The sequence below is a fragment of the Chionomys nivalis genome, chromosome 16 (genome assembly GCF_950005125.1).
Source record: "Chionomys nivalis chromosome 16, mChiNiv1.1, whole genome shotgun sequence".
NCBI classification, from domain to species: domain Eukaryota; kingdom Metazoa; phylum Chordata; class Mammalia; order Rodentia; family Cricetidae; genus Chionomys; species Chionomys nivalis.
The window spans coordinates 32,969,113-32,983,864 of NC_080101.1; the positions used below are offsets into that span (position 1 = coordinate 32,969,113).

Sequence of the window (14,752 nt, forward strand, 5' to 3'; positions counted from 1 at the left end):
TCCCACTTAACACTTAAAGAAAAATAAATCTTTTTTAAAATTATTTATTTATTTATTATGTATACAATATTCTGTCTGCGTGTATGCCTGCAGGCCAGAAGAGGGCACCAGACTGGTTGTGAGCCACCATGTGGTTGTTGGGAATTGAACTCAGGACCTTTGGAAGAGCAGACAATGCTCTTAACCTCTGAGCCATCTCTCCAGCCCCAAGAGGCTGGGCATGCCTGTGACCCCTTCCACCTCACGGGGGAACATGGGCAGCATTGCCAGGGTACTGGGTGACAGGGTGCTTGGGAGAGCTGGATGGGAATGCCGCATATGGCTGGAGGGCATTGAGTCTTGTGTCTGATTAGGATCTTGAAAGAGGAGATCTTTGTATTCTCGGGAAATGGTTGTCTAATTTATACTTTAAAATGAGCATAGAGGTAGGCCTAGTCAGCCTGGCTGTAATCCCCAGCACTTGGGAGGTGGGACACAGGAGAATCAGGAGTTCAAGTCACATGAGACAGGCACATCCTTCCTACAGACAGAAAGACGCTTTCAGTCCAAGCCCTGTTGCCTTGGTTCTACCATTCTGTTTTCCCGCCATCTATTGCAGCTGCCCTGCAGAGTGTTTTTCCTCAGGCTGAGCTGGGGACATTTCTGACTCTTAGTAAGAAGGACAAAGAGCGGCAGCTGAAAGAGCTCACCATGATCGTAACTGGAATTCGGTTATTTAACAGAGACTGTGGGAAAGGCGGAGAAGGCATTGATGATCGTAAGTGCACGGTTAGGCTGATTCGGAAGGTTCTGTGCAATTAAGGCTTAGCTTCACAGCGGAGCAGACAGCACACACCAGACCACTGACACTCAGAAGGCAGAGACAGGTGGATCTCTGTGAGTCCGAGGCCAGCCTGGTCTACGAAGCGAGTTCTAGGACAGCCAGGACTACACAGAGAAACCTTGTCTCGAAAAACAAAAGCAACAATAAAAAGCTGTGATTCTCTTCTTCACGCTAGCTAGTAGTTCCTAACCTTGCAGAGGCAGACGTGCTGTGTGTAGGAAATCGAGGCAGTGACAGGAATGAGGAGCAGCCCAGGGGCCGCCACCCTCAACTCCGTGGAGCGTGATGTTTACCTCACGCCGGCCAAAGGGAGGAAAACCGATTTAGATGTTAAAATCACCTCGGGAAGAAAACTGGTGCTGGTGTATTAATGGGATGAAAAGACCAAAGAGGAGATATTTGATGATCTGCAAATTCAGGAACTTCTATGTTGTTATATATATAATGCTCTTTTTATTTTTAGGCAGAATCTCACTGTGTAGCCTTGAATAGCCTGGAACTTGCTGTACCAGGCTTGCCTCTGGTTCCTAGAGATCCACCTGCCCCAGCCTCCCAAGAGCTGGGATGAAAGGCTCGTACCACCACATGCAGCCCCATAGTGCATTCTTTATTTGTAACTTTGAAAATACTTAGGAAATATCTAATAAAGGATCTAATGGTAGAAGTAATTGCATGTGAATTTAGACTTCTGCAGGCCCATTGATAAGGCATTCCCGTCTTTACCTAATCACGGATCCCTGGTCACCCCGCCTGCCCCTCTCCTTGCTGTGTTTGTGAGCTAGAGACCACTGGGTTTCACCCCTAGCCCAATGAGGGTATTATTGTTGTTTATTTTTTATTTTAAGACTTGTTATAAACTATCACATTCTGGGGCTGGGGAGTTGGCTGCTCTTTCAGAGGACCAGGGTTTGGTTCCAGTGACCATATGGTGGCTCAGAGCCATTCCGTGACGCAGCAACTCCATTTCCGTGGGATATGGCACCCGCTTCTGGCCCCCGTGGCCATGCTGCTCAGATGTATGTAGACAGAATGCTCCTACACAGGAAAGAAACATCAAAATTACAACAATCAACCTCCCACCAGTCAGAGAGTGCCTTCCTTTGATAGACTTCTTTATGTCCAGAGTCCAGATAAGGTTCATATTTACATTTTAAATGTGATTTTTCTAAAGGAGCATGGCTAATACAGTACATGGCACCACAATCTTCCTGAATTTTCTAGAGTTTAGTGAGAAAAGTGGGCCTGGTTCTACTTTGATTATGCTGACACTGGTTTTTGTTTTGACAGGTTCTTTCTGCATGGGGTGGGACCATGAAAAACCTGCCTCATTACTATCAGTCTGATAAGGGAAATCTGACTCAATTTGGTCTTTAAAATGCAATTACTTTCTGATGTCCTTTTCCTTGATTCTTCCCCCACTCCCTCGTGCCTGTTCTCTCACACCCTGACAACAGTGCCAGCCATTCTCCACGAAGCAATCCCAGCCACCACGCAGCATATCGACTCCCAGCTTCAGATTGCCCAGGAGCAGGCCTTTCGCTACACAGCCATCCTCGAGAAAGTAACGAAGAACCCGCTCCTGGCCAAAGAGCTTGAGTCCTATATGTTAAAGGAAGCGCTGTACAACATCCGACAGTACGAGATCTTCCTACAGACTGTTTTGGTGAGCTAATGTCGCAAAGTCTGTCATTTTCCATATAACGCAGCCGCTTGAGAACGAGGTGACTCACGAGGGAGGTGACCTTAGGAAGGTTCATTAGGATTGATCTTAGTGGAACTTACTTGGTAGAGTTAATTTATAGTTGTTGCTTCTCTTTAGTACTTGATAGCATGATTAGAAACATGTTATAATTAAATAGTGATATGTGTGTTTGCAACACTTGTAATTCAGAGCATGTGCTTTACACACTGACAGGGAGTGGCACTCACAACGTCACTGTCACTTGATTGAGAGCAGATAAGGCTTAACATGTGGCATTTATAGTGAAATGATACAATATTAATACAAAGTATGCTGTCTTCACAGTCAGATATAATTACTTGTGCTCAAGAAGTGGAAATGATGATAAAACAATTAGCAGCTCAACTGGAACAATTAAAAATGATAGTAAAGTCAAAAACAGCTGTCCCGACATCACAAGTCTTTGTAAGTAGCTGCCATCCTCTTTGACACTGTTGAGACAGGCTCTCAGAGCAGCCCTAACTGACCCGGAACTTGCTATTTGGGCCATGTTGGCTTCAAATTCACAACTATCCACCCACCTCTGTCCCTGGGTGCTGGGATCACAGGTGTGCACCACCACCCTCAGGAACTTTGACTTTTTTTTTTTTTTTTTTTTTTTTTTGGGTTTTCAAGACAGGGTTTCTCTGTAGCTTTGGAGCCTGTCCTGGAACTAGCTCTTGTAGACCAGCGATCCACCTGCCTCTGCCTCCCAAGTGCTGGGATTAAAGGTGTGTGCCACCACAGCCTGGCACTTTGACTTTTTTAAATGTATTTTTTAAACTTTTACTTATGATGGCAAAGGGACATGCCACATGTGGAGGTCAGAGAAGGTCTTTACTTTCTTAGTGGGATCCTGGAGCCACACTTGGGTTGTCAGGCTTGTGAGCGCTTTGACCCACTGAGTCATCTCACCAGTCCAAACTCCTCCCCTGCGATCAAAACCCAGCTGTGGGCAAACTCTACCACTGAGCTAATTCCTAGCCTGTGGGTTTTGTTGTTGCTTGTTTTCTGAGTCAGTACCTCACCCTGTAGCTCAGTAGATACCCCATGCTGTCCTCTACTGTGGATCCTTCTGTGCCCACATCCTGGGTGCCAGAATACAGGCGTGTGGCCACCATGGCAGGTGTAATTTCTTTAGGCTGAACGTCCTTTTGAGTCCTATAAATCAGTTCAAAATTCCTTATAATTATATTCCATTAGGATACTATCATATACAATGTAGTAGTTTTATATAAGATGGTCCTGTTCTTAATGATTATGTCTTAGTAATCTGTTTGTTTAATGAGGGCAGTTGTTACTGAAGGAAATGATTCCACAGTATCTATGGCAACAGAAGCAGTGCATTGTAACACTGAAAGTGTGCTTATAGAGCTGAGATGGTAGCTCAGTTGGTAAACGGCTTGCTACACAACCACACAAGCACCTGAGTTCAGATCCCCAGTACCGCTGTAAACAAGCCAGGTGTGGTGCTGGGTAGACAGAGCCAGGAGGATTCCTGGCCAATCAGTGAGCTCCAGGTTCACTGAGAGATCCTGATAAAGAAATAGGACAGAGAGAGATTGGGGAAGATACCCACCACCAACCCCTGGCCTCTGCACACTTCCCCGCAGACAGGAGCAGGAAGAGAGGGAGGGAAGAAGGCAGAGAGAAAGAGGGACACAGGGAGAGATAGGGAGGGAGGGAGGGAGGGAGGGAGGGAGGGAGGGAGGGAGGGAGGGAGGGAGGGAGGGAGGGAGATTGTGCTCTTGTATCTGGCACAGAGCTGATATCTTACATCTTAGCTGAAAGGAAGGTGACCCTTTATTCACCATGCATGGGCTCTCAGGATAACAGCACCACGCTATAGAAAATACTGCAGTCCTGGTCTGAACAGGGAGTGAGAAAGTGTGCGTGTGTTCCCATGAGTATAGACCACTTGAGACTTTGATAACTTTCTGCAGTCACTGTTAACATTGCCTTTAAAATCAAACTTATTTGAGGCCTGGTTGATTTTCTGTTTGTTTGATAAGTCATTTTAGCTAACCTTTACCGTGAATAAATATTGTATTTCCCTGATCTATAGCTTTGGTGGGCAGCTCCCTTGATGTGCATGAGATGCACATGCATGCACTCCTGGTTCTTTGGATTCATCATTGGGCCACATAAATCAACTATAATGAATCATTTATGTTGCTTATTTTCTGAGCAACTACCTTTATAACAGCTATAACAAATGAAATACTTTGAAAGAAAACACAGGTTTCCCTCCTCTTGACTCAGAAGCCTCCTCTAGTTTCATAAAATTTTGACTTTATAAAAAAATGATTTTTTCTGACTCGTATTTGTTTTTCCGAATACCGTGATGACTGCGTCGCTCAGTTACGGTTTTAGTGTTTCTCTCTCTCTAGCCTATATTCATTGCACTGGCAAGCCTGTGGATGAGCTTCCAGGATGAGACCGTGCTGATTAGTGTCCTCAGCAACCTGACCACTAACCTGGAGCTGTTCCTGGGCACTCATGAGCTTCTCTTTCCCGAGAAGGTGATCCAGGGCCTTCTGGATGGTGTCACTGTGAAAAGTGACATCTTTAGAATAAAGGAGCACATAGGTAAGGCACACCAACCATTAAACCTCCCCTTTAAAGTCGCCGGTAGCTTCAAGTCACTCGTTTTGCTTTAAAGCTTTTATTCCATAGCTTCCTGATAAAACACTAAACATCTTAATCGTGGAAGACTGGTGTTCATTATAGAAGATATGAAGAAAACAGACATTGTGACACACACAGTTAGTTTTTAGCATGTAGGTGGTAGAGGCAGGAGGATCAAGGAGTTCAAGTCCAGCCTAGGCTACACAATAAGTTCAAGGCCAGCCTGGGCCCTATTTCTCAAAAAATATTTCTCAAAAAAATGTGAAAAATATAGATATGGAAACTGAATATCTTGCTGTCCAGAAAATGCATCTTATTGTAGCCCTTCGTGCCTTGGCTCCGTGTGTTTATGCATTTACATTTCTGCAGTACTGGCTTTGCAGCTGCATCCTGAAAAACATTTCTGCCATAATTGTTACAGATAAAGCTCCATATAGAGAATGTTATTTTACACATCTTCTTAGTATCAAGTTGAGATGAACCAATTCATTTTATCCTTATAAAATTAATTGAGCTAATTTTAGGCCCTTTAAAAGATGTATTTATTTTTATAGAAAGGTTGACAATTATTAGTCAACTTTCTATCATTTCATCAACTTTTTACATTTTCTATCTTAGTTAAAGACAATCTAAAATCATGAGAAGTGTTGAAGTAGGGGTTAGAACTTAATACTCACTTTTTTGCAGAAAAATGAAATTAGATAATTTACTAATTTCTTTTTCAAATTCTACTCTGGTAAAAGTAGAAAATAAGAATATTACAGTGACTCCCTTTATTAAATCATTAGAATACATAAAACCTGAAAGATGAATATCAGGATACCCTAAAATCCTCCAGTACCTGTTTTATTACTTATGTGACTTCGTTACAACAGCATGTCTAAGCAGATATGAAAAGAAACTTAAAAGTTGAAGTAAGTTCACTTGAGGGTGTTCATCTAAGCGGCAACTTCTTAGATTCAGAGATGTCATTTCCTACTGGAGTGAGAACTTTTTCTTCTTTAGAGTATTTGATCAGGTTATTCTCTGGTGAATTGGAAGAACCAATATTATTCTGAAAGAATTTAATTTTTACCCGCTCATCATTCCTAGAGATCTTGGGCATGTCAAGATAAAACATTTATTTTTTCCAAGTTAGACCTTACTGTTAGTTGTAGATACAAGGTCAGGACAAACAGGATGTTGGCTGTTTAAGTCTGGAATCAGACATGTTAAAACTATATGTGTGATTGTAAAAGTCAGGAATCCTGGAAAATAGTTTTTCATGAAGATATCATTTGTATCTAATTTTTCATTTTAGTTATTCACTTAGGTAAAGCAGCCTGTGTCAGGAGCTGTCTGTAAAGTTCAAGAGAACAGGCAGGAGAGACACTTAGAGGTTAAGAGCACTCAGTGCTCCTGCAGAGGACCCAAGTGATGGCCTGCATCTGTGGCATCAGGGGACCCCTGGACCTTTTTCTGGCTCTGGAGCACCAGGCATGCATGTGGTGCACATACATACATGTGTAGGCACTCACATACATACATGTGTAGGCATTCACATACATACATGTGTAGGCACTCACATACATACATGTGTAGGCACTCACATACATACATGTGTAGGCACTCACATACATACATGTGTAGGCACTCACATACATACATGTGTAGGCATTGACATACATTCATGTGTAGGCACTCACATACATACATGTGTAGGCACTCACATACATACATGTGTAGGCACTCACATATGCATGCAGTATAAAAGTGACTAAGAAAAAAGTCTAAACAAAATTTGTATACCCTTTAATCAAAGTTGAGCTAGTAAAGACATCTTCTTCCTGTTTGGAAATTTCTCTACCATTTTGAGACACAGTCTAGTTATATAAGTACTATTCAAAGTGGTGCCTTGAAAGAAGAAGATCCCCTTGGTCACATAACAGTTCTTGCTGCTCATCTCTTTGGGTGATGTACTGTGTGGCAGCAGGAAACATGCATGCCCTGACGAAGAGCTTTGGTCCGCTTTCCCTCAGCTGCGAAGCAGCTCTTTCTGAAAGGCCGAAGTTCTGCTTCCACATTCGCTCTAGCGAGTGGACAGTCACTGGGGCTTCACACTTCTTTACAGGAATGCCACCACGGTGAGTCGGACCAAGGGGAACTTTGTCCATCAGAAACAGTATAGATGATAGAAATGTTTAGAATAACCTTCTGCTGATTCATTTAGGAAATTGCATCTTCTCAAGGGATATAAACCATTTCCTGTTCTCTTTCATTTTAGAAGAAAGAGTACACTTGCCAGATTTCAGAAAACTGGATTGGCTTTTTCCAGAAACAACAGCAAATTTTGATAAACTGGTAATTCAGTACCGCGGGTTTTGTGGCTACACGTTTGCTGCAACAGACGGTCTTCTTCTCCCAGGTACGTTTGTTGGAGGTAACAGTCTTCCTTCGTGATGTCGGTGCCATACCGAGTACTTCCTGTATCAGCCTGGTTGTCCTGGGAAACAGATGCGGAAGCAGGCAGATGTAGAGATGGTCCAGTTTCCTCGCCTACGGAGCTTCCAGTATAATCTGGTGGACTCAGCAGAGGTTGTAAGGAATGGGTGGTGAGAGGTGTAACCGGCTGACTGTCCCTGATCTAAAATACTTCAGGCCAAAAGGATTTCTAATTGTGGATTTGGAAAAGGGACTGTGGACATGGCTAGTGGGTAAGCTGAGCAACAGTGAAGGACCTAAGTTCAAATTCCTAGAATCCACATTAAAAAGCTAGCTTTGACTGACTGAACACAGTCCTATAACCTTGGCACGGGACCAGCCAGGACACAGAAACAGGAAGATAGCCGGGGCTTGTAGTCTGCCAGCCTAACTCCAGATTTACTGAGAGAACTTGACCCAGAGGAATATTGGGTGGAGAATGATAGAGAAGGACCTCAGATGTTCTCTCCTCTTCTTCCTCCTGCTCCTCCTCCTCCTGCTCCTCCTCCTCCTCCTGCTCCTCCTCCTGCTCCTCCTGCTCTTTTTCTTCTTCTTTGGAAACAAGGTCTTTCTGTTTAGTCCTGGCAGTCCTGGAACTCACTATGTAGACTATGGTGGCCTCAAACTCACAGAAATCCTCCTGCCTCACCTTCTGGGTTCTAGGATTAAAGGTGTGCACCACCACACCCAGTCAGATGTCTTCTTGTCTCCACTATCCCCGTACACATCTCCACATATGTATGCACATACACTGCACACACTCTCTCATGTATACACACACCACTGCTTTAGTGTGGGGTCTCCGCAAACACCAGGACCAGCAAGGTCACTACGGATGTGAGGCGAGAAGGAAATCAAATTCATTGCAACTCGGTGGCCAGTTTGGGTTCAAACTTCTAGTGTCTGACATGGACCATTTATCTTTGACATATTTAAGTACAGTACATTTTGGAAGAAAGTTTCCTGGTGACAGTTATCACAAGTAAAGCTAAAGCTGTGACTACATTGAAACTCTTTTGCAAAGTGCTTGTGACCGCTTCCATAAAGGTGGGTTCTGTTGACTGAGAAGCAGTGCTCAGGATACAGGTCTAGAGAGGAAGAGTCTTGGAAAAACATCACAGTCTGGGGATTCAGATGTGTCTTGGCCCTACAGACAGCACAGATCACCAGGCTAGTAACTATATCCACTCCCAGCCTTCTGAGTGGAGACAGGGGTACATGTCCCCTGTTGAAGAGGCAGCCCTTTGTGTTTAACATTCCTGGTTTCCCTAGTGCTTATTTGTGAACCCAAGAACCTCGTGTCTTCTACACTTTAGTAATCAGATCAATTTAAGTAGGTTTGTAAACTTTGTCAAATAGACTAAATGGTTTTCATAAGATTTTTTTACACGTATTTCATCTGTATAGGAAGGTTGTTATATAAAACTCAGTTTTTTAAAGATTTATTTATATTTTTTATGTATGTGTGTATGTGTTGCTGTGTAAGCAAAGGCAGCATGTGTGTGGGTACCTTTGGTGGTGAGTGACAGTTGTGAGTTCTCTGAAAGGATGCTGTGAGCCAAACTCAGGACCTTTGAAAAACCAACGCTTACTTTAACTGCTAAGCCATCTCTCCATGCCCTGATTTACTTTATTTTAAAATCATGTGTATATGCTTATGTCCATCTGGTGCTGTATACATGTGAGTGCAGGTACTGTGGAGGCCAGAAGGCATGGAATCCCTGAGGACTGGCGTTATGGGAGATCATGAGCCTATAGATGAATTTGGGTCTGTGCAAGAGTTCTGTTCAATTTTACTGCTCTGCCATCTCTTCAGCCACATATGCTTTTTTTTTGAGACAGCCCTGGCTGTCCTGGAACTAACTTTGTAGACCAGGCTGGCCTCTAACTCACAGAGATCCATCTGCCTCTGCCTCCTGAGTGCTGGGATTAAAGGTGTGCACTACCACTGCCTGGCCATAAAATATATTTTAACCTTAAAAATAAAGTATATACTTTAATATGAACTTACATATTTCTCATTTAATAACTTTTTAACAAAACAAGGATGAGGGGACATGTTAAAATGGAGCATGTGGGATGGACTTGTAGCTCAGTGGTAGGGTATTGGTTAGCATGTGGAAGGCTCTGGGTGAATTGCCAACACCACCCAATTAAAACCACAGCAACATTGGTCCTGTGACTTATCACAAAAAGATGCCTAGTCAGGTTGCTGTTCTTAATTTTCACAGGAAATCCAACCATTGGAATTTTGAAATACAAAGAAAAATACTACACTTTCAACACCAGAGATGCTGCGCATTCGTTCGCAGAAAATCCTGAACATTACATTAACCTGATTAAAGAAAAAGCCAAAAAGAATGCAGAGCTAATTCAGCTACTCGAGCTTCATCAACAGTTTGAAACTCTCATACCATACTCTCAGGTAAACGTGGTAAACACTTGCAGTTACCTGGGCTTGTAATTTCAGACTCAATTAAAGCGGTGTCTCAGTATTGTTTGTGTATTTCTTCTGACAGGAAAGTTCAGCATTTTTTTGTTTTTCCTGTTGCTGTTTGGGGTGTGTGTGGGTTGGGTCCACGTGCATGCTGCATCTACATGTTTGTTCTGTTTATCTTTAGGGTGTTTGGGGTACACCCACGTGTGTGCTGCATGCCCATGTCTGCTCTGTTGATCTTTGGGGTGTGTCGGGGACACCCACATGTGTGTTGCATGTACATGCAGAAGCAGGAGATGGAATCAGGTCTTTCTCTCTCGTGCTTGACCCTTGCTTTTGAGGCACTGGCTCTTTGAACCAGAGTTCACTGTTTCAGCAAGGCTTACTGGCCACTACTAAGCTCCAGCTATCTACCAGTCTCTGCCCCCACAACATGTTGGGATTATGGCATGTCTGGCCATGCCTACCTTTTATGTAAGCTCTGGGAACTTGAAGCAGGCCCTCTTGTTTTCACCCACTTGATACCATTTAAGGGCGCAAGAGTGAGGATCATTTTCTCTGCCAATTAAAGAATTAAAAGGTAGGAAAGAAGTGTTATCAGAGATCATGGGGAGCCCGAGCAGAGCCATCATGTGATACTCAGGAAATCAAGGTCCCCTTGTGGGGCTTTTGGGTCTGTCTGGAATCCTCAGCTGACATCTTTTTTTTTTTTTATTGAAAATAGGTGTTTTTCACACAATATCCTCTGATTATGGTTTATCTTTTCCCAGCGCCTTCCAGCTCCTGTCTCCACCTCTCCTCCCATCCAAATCAATAGATAAAACAAACCTAACACATTGGAGTTGGGTAAGACAAAAGGAAGGAAAAGAGCCCAAGAAAAGGCACAAGAATCAGAGACCTACTCATTCGCACACTCAGAAATCTCTTACAAGCACTAAACTGGAAGCCATAAAATATACGAAGAGGACCGGGTGCAGACCCATGCAGGTCCTGTGCGTGCTGTCTCTGTAGGCAGATTTTTCTTTGGGCTGCCAGCCCACAAAAGACAACATGGAGACTTATTACTGATTATGAAAGTTTGGCCAATAGCTTAGGCTTGTTTCTAACCAGCACTTATAACTTAAATTAGTCCATATCATTTAATCTACGTTCCTTTGTGTGGCTTGGTTACCTTTACTTACTTTAAGATGCCAATGCTGCTTGCTCGGCATCCTAGCATCTCTGCCCTTCTTCTTCCAGTGTCCTCTGTGCCTGGAAATCCTGCCTAGCCATTTGGTCATTCAGCCTTTTATTAAACCAATCAGAGTTCTTCTGTATGTTGATCCTGTTGATTTAGAGGGCTCTTATTTTCTACTTTCAGCTCCATAGGGTTCTGTGAGCCCGGGGTGGGGTGTGTGGGGTGGAATGTGATGGAGACAGACGGGCTGGGTATCCCAAGGTTTCTTACTTTCTGCATAATGTCTGGTTATGGGTCTCTGTATCTGCTGCAGGCGGAAGCCTCTCTGATAAGCAAGGCGCTGATCTATGTGTATAGCAGGATGTCATTAGGAGTCATTTGATTGCTTCATTTTGAAGAGCAATAGTATTTGTTTTTACCCTAGTTCCCAGGCCTATCTCGTTTTTGGTTCTTGATCGTCCATGCAGTGTTGGGTATGGGTTCCATCTCAGTGAGTGGCCTTAGATCCAATCAGGTATTGGTTCAGAACTCCCACAAACTTTGTGCCAGGGTTGCACTAGCAAATCTTGCAGCCAGGACACCACTGTAGATCAAAGGGTCTGTGGCTGGGTTAGCGTTTATATTTCTCCTTTGGCAGTCTGCAGGGTATCCTCCTCTACCAAAGACACTAGAATGTAGGAATGAATTCTCTATGTGGGCACCAGCTCAACTTCTCCATATTCAATGAGTTGTGTGGGTGCTGTCTCAGCAATGACGTCATGCTCTGTTTCCGGAGAGCAACCTATAGTCTTGGCAACAGCCTGGGTTATTTCTATGGGACCCCTTTGCCTAACAACTTAGTTAGATGTAACCCAGTTCTGGTACTGGAAGCTTCATTTGGTGGAGGTGGAGAGACAGACAGTTGGGACTTTGTTTCCCCATTATTTGTTGATTTCATTTAGATCACCATTATATATGTATACATTTTAGGGAGCTTCTACTGTTAGGTTTACATATTGCCCCTCAAACAGCCCTTGATTTTAGCTGTCTCTCCCCATATTCCCTCCCTCCTCCCCCTCTTCCATTCCCTCCCCACTTGGTCCTCCTGTTCCAGCTTCCCCCCCCCCCCCCAAAGGATCACTGGAGGAGCCTACAAGGTCAGCTAGGGTTCCTGGATAGGGGATCCTTGAGGCCAAAGAAAAGCCAGAAGAAATAGAAGACAGGATAGAATAGGGAGGTCTGTCTGGCCATGCCGAAGCAGCCCCGAGTTTATTTAAGCAGAACAAAGCACATCAGTCAGTATCTAACCACAAGACCATTCCTGTTCTTGAGTGAGCAGTCTCCTTTCCAACATGTGCTTGCTGCCTGGAAGCAGCCTTGTTTTCTATCTTGATGTTCCCGAGGTTTGTCGTCAGCAGTGTACTGTCTACTAGATAGAGTGTTCTTTTCTCACGAGCTAAATCAGAAGTCTCTCATAGCCCTCAAGGTTATAAGAAAAAGTAGAGCAGGCAAGCTTGAACTCAAATGACTTTAAGTTACAAATGACTCCAGATGGAAACTTAGCAACACGTGGGCTCCCACAGATCACTATCTATGCTATTTCCTTTTCCAATGAGATCTCTCTGGACCCTCTAGTCTATACCTAACTCAGTGGCTCTACAGATTGTAGCTTGGTTATCATTGACTTAGCAGCTTCTATCTATTCATAAATGAATATATACTATGTTTGTCTTTCTGGGTGTGGAATACCTCACTCTGAATGATTTTTTTTCTAGTTCCATCCATTTGCCTGCAAATTCCATGATTTTTTTTAATGGCCAAGTAATACTCCATTGTGTAAATGTTCAACATTGTCTTTATCCGTTCTTTTATTGGGTGGCATAGAGAGAGAGAGAGAGAGAGAGAGAGAGAGAGAGAGAGAGAGAGAGAGAGAGAGATCACCTCTAGATTATTTAAAATGATGATTACAATGTAACTTCTATCACAATGTAAATTGTGCTATAATGACAAGGCAAAAAAAAACCCCCACAACTTTGCACACTCAGCTCTCATGTAAGTTTTTCCTGGAAGATGTGAGCAAATACCTCTATTCCTCTTTACTTCAGATAGAGCACCAGCAACATACCAAAAAGAAAATAAGCCAGATTCTGCCTAAATCCAGCTTGAGCCAATGAACTTACTAGGATTGCTTGCAGGTGCATGGGTCAGCGGTTACTTACAGGAGGATGGGCTAAGTCAAAAGGAGCTGTGTCACTGAAAAGTGACATCCTCATCTACTGCCATAATGCAGGCACTTTCCCTGAGCCACCCATCCTTCGCATACTGGGCACTGATGCTGAGTGAGGCCACAGTACGTCTCTCCACACTCAGTGGTCTTGGGAGGCCCGGATAGCTGTGTGTACCTGCCTCTAGAACTGACCTTCAGTCATGACAACCTGCAGACAGAGCCTTGGACTGAACAAATAGTCTTTATCTCAGTGTGATTCCTTCCGGGGAAGAAATGTGCACAGCATAGTCTAGGGGAATAATGGTTCGCTCCTATAACAATATAATCATTTTCTCTTTGTGCCATTTCACCATTTATGTCTTCCATGAACTTTTCCAGGCCATAAAACCTCACTAGCACAGTGTTTTGGGATCTTCTTTTCCTTAGGAAACCCTCCTGGACAAAAGTCTTGCAGCATAAGCCTGTGAGTGACCAACACAACCCCCCTTGCCTCCTCAGTCCTTGGCATCCTTTGAACCCAATGTAAATAATTCAAATCTGCCAGAACGTCTCTTATTTTATAAAGAAAATGTGGAGTCATGGGGTTCAGCGAGGCCAATGAAGCCCTACACCAATTTGGAGGTGTCTGCTGAATCAATTTGTTAACTCAGCTATGAACATAGTTTTGTCTGACCCAGGAAACTGAGCATCAAAGACTGCCTCTCTCATTTTCAGCTTCCTCACTAATGCCTGCCCTTCCTCCTCTTTCCCATCTCTGATACCCACGAGGCCCTCAACTGGCAGTGATCAGTTGTCCTTAATGGCTTGTATGAGCTAGCTCATGGGGGTGGGGGGGCTTGTTTTACTTGTATTGATTAGGATTTTGTAGCCTTTGTTCAGAGTAGGATGTGATGCGTCATTATAGTCAGGTTCTAGTTTGCTTTCCCATTGCTTTGATAAAATGAGATGAAATGCCCTAACAAAGCAATTAAGCAAGAAAAGGTCTCTTCAGCTAAAACTTCCAGATTGCGGTCAATCATGGGAAATCACAGCAGCCGGGGTTTAAGAGAACCATCACGTGACACCCACCGTAAAGAGCAAAGCACAGTGGACTAGTGTGTGCCCCTCAAGGGCTCAGCTCAGTTTCTCTACTCCTTTGAAGAAAAAATGTTTAGACTATTTTGCTTATGTGTGAGTGTTTTGCTGGCATGTAGTGTGTACCATGTGTGTGCCCAGTGCCCACAGAGGTCAGAAGAAAGCATCAGATGCTCTGGAACTGAAGTTAGGGATGGTCGTGAGCCACCACTGGGTGCTAGGAACCG

General features: G+C 43.7%; 1 protein-coding gene across 6 annotated transcripts in view; it reads left to right on the forward strand.

The window, feature by feature from the left end:
- Cfap206 (cilia and flagella associated protein 206) overlaps positions 1–14,752 on the forward strand; it is a 36,023-nt gene that overhangs the window by 8,588 nt on the left and 12,683 nt on the right. For 5 of the 6 annotated variants that reach the window (XM_057790731.1, XM_057790730.1, XM_057790734.1 and 2 more), the window contains 6 exons: positions 599–757; positions 2,278–2,486; positions 2,850–2,969; positions 4,934–5,132; positions 7,435–7,575; positions 9,863–10,056. In XM_057790731.1, the coding sequence (XP_057646714.1) occupies positions 599–757; positions 2,278–2,486; positions 2,850–2,969; positions 4,934–5,132; positions 7,435–7,575; positions 9,863–10,056 (1,022 nt within the window). The remainder of the gene's footprint in view (positions 1–598; positions 758–2,277; positions 2,487–2,849; positions 2,970–4,933; positions 5,133–7,434; positions 7,576–9,862; positions 10,057–14,752) is intronic. The other variant, XM_057790735.1, reaches the window with a different exon arrangement.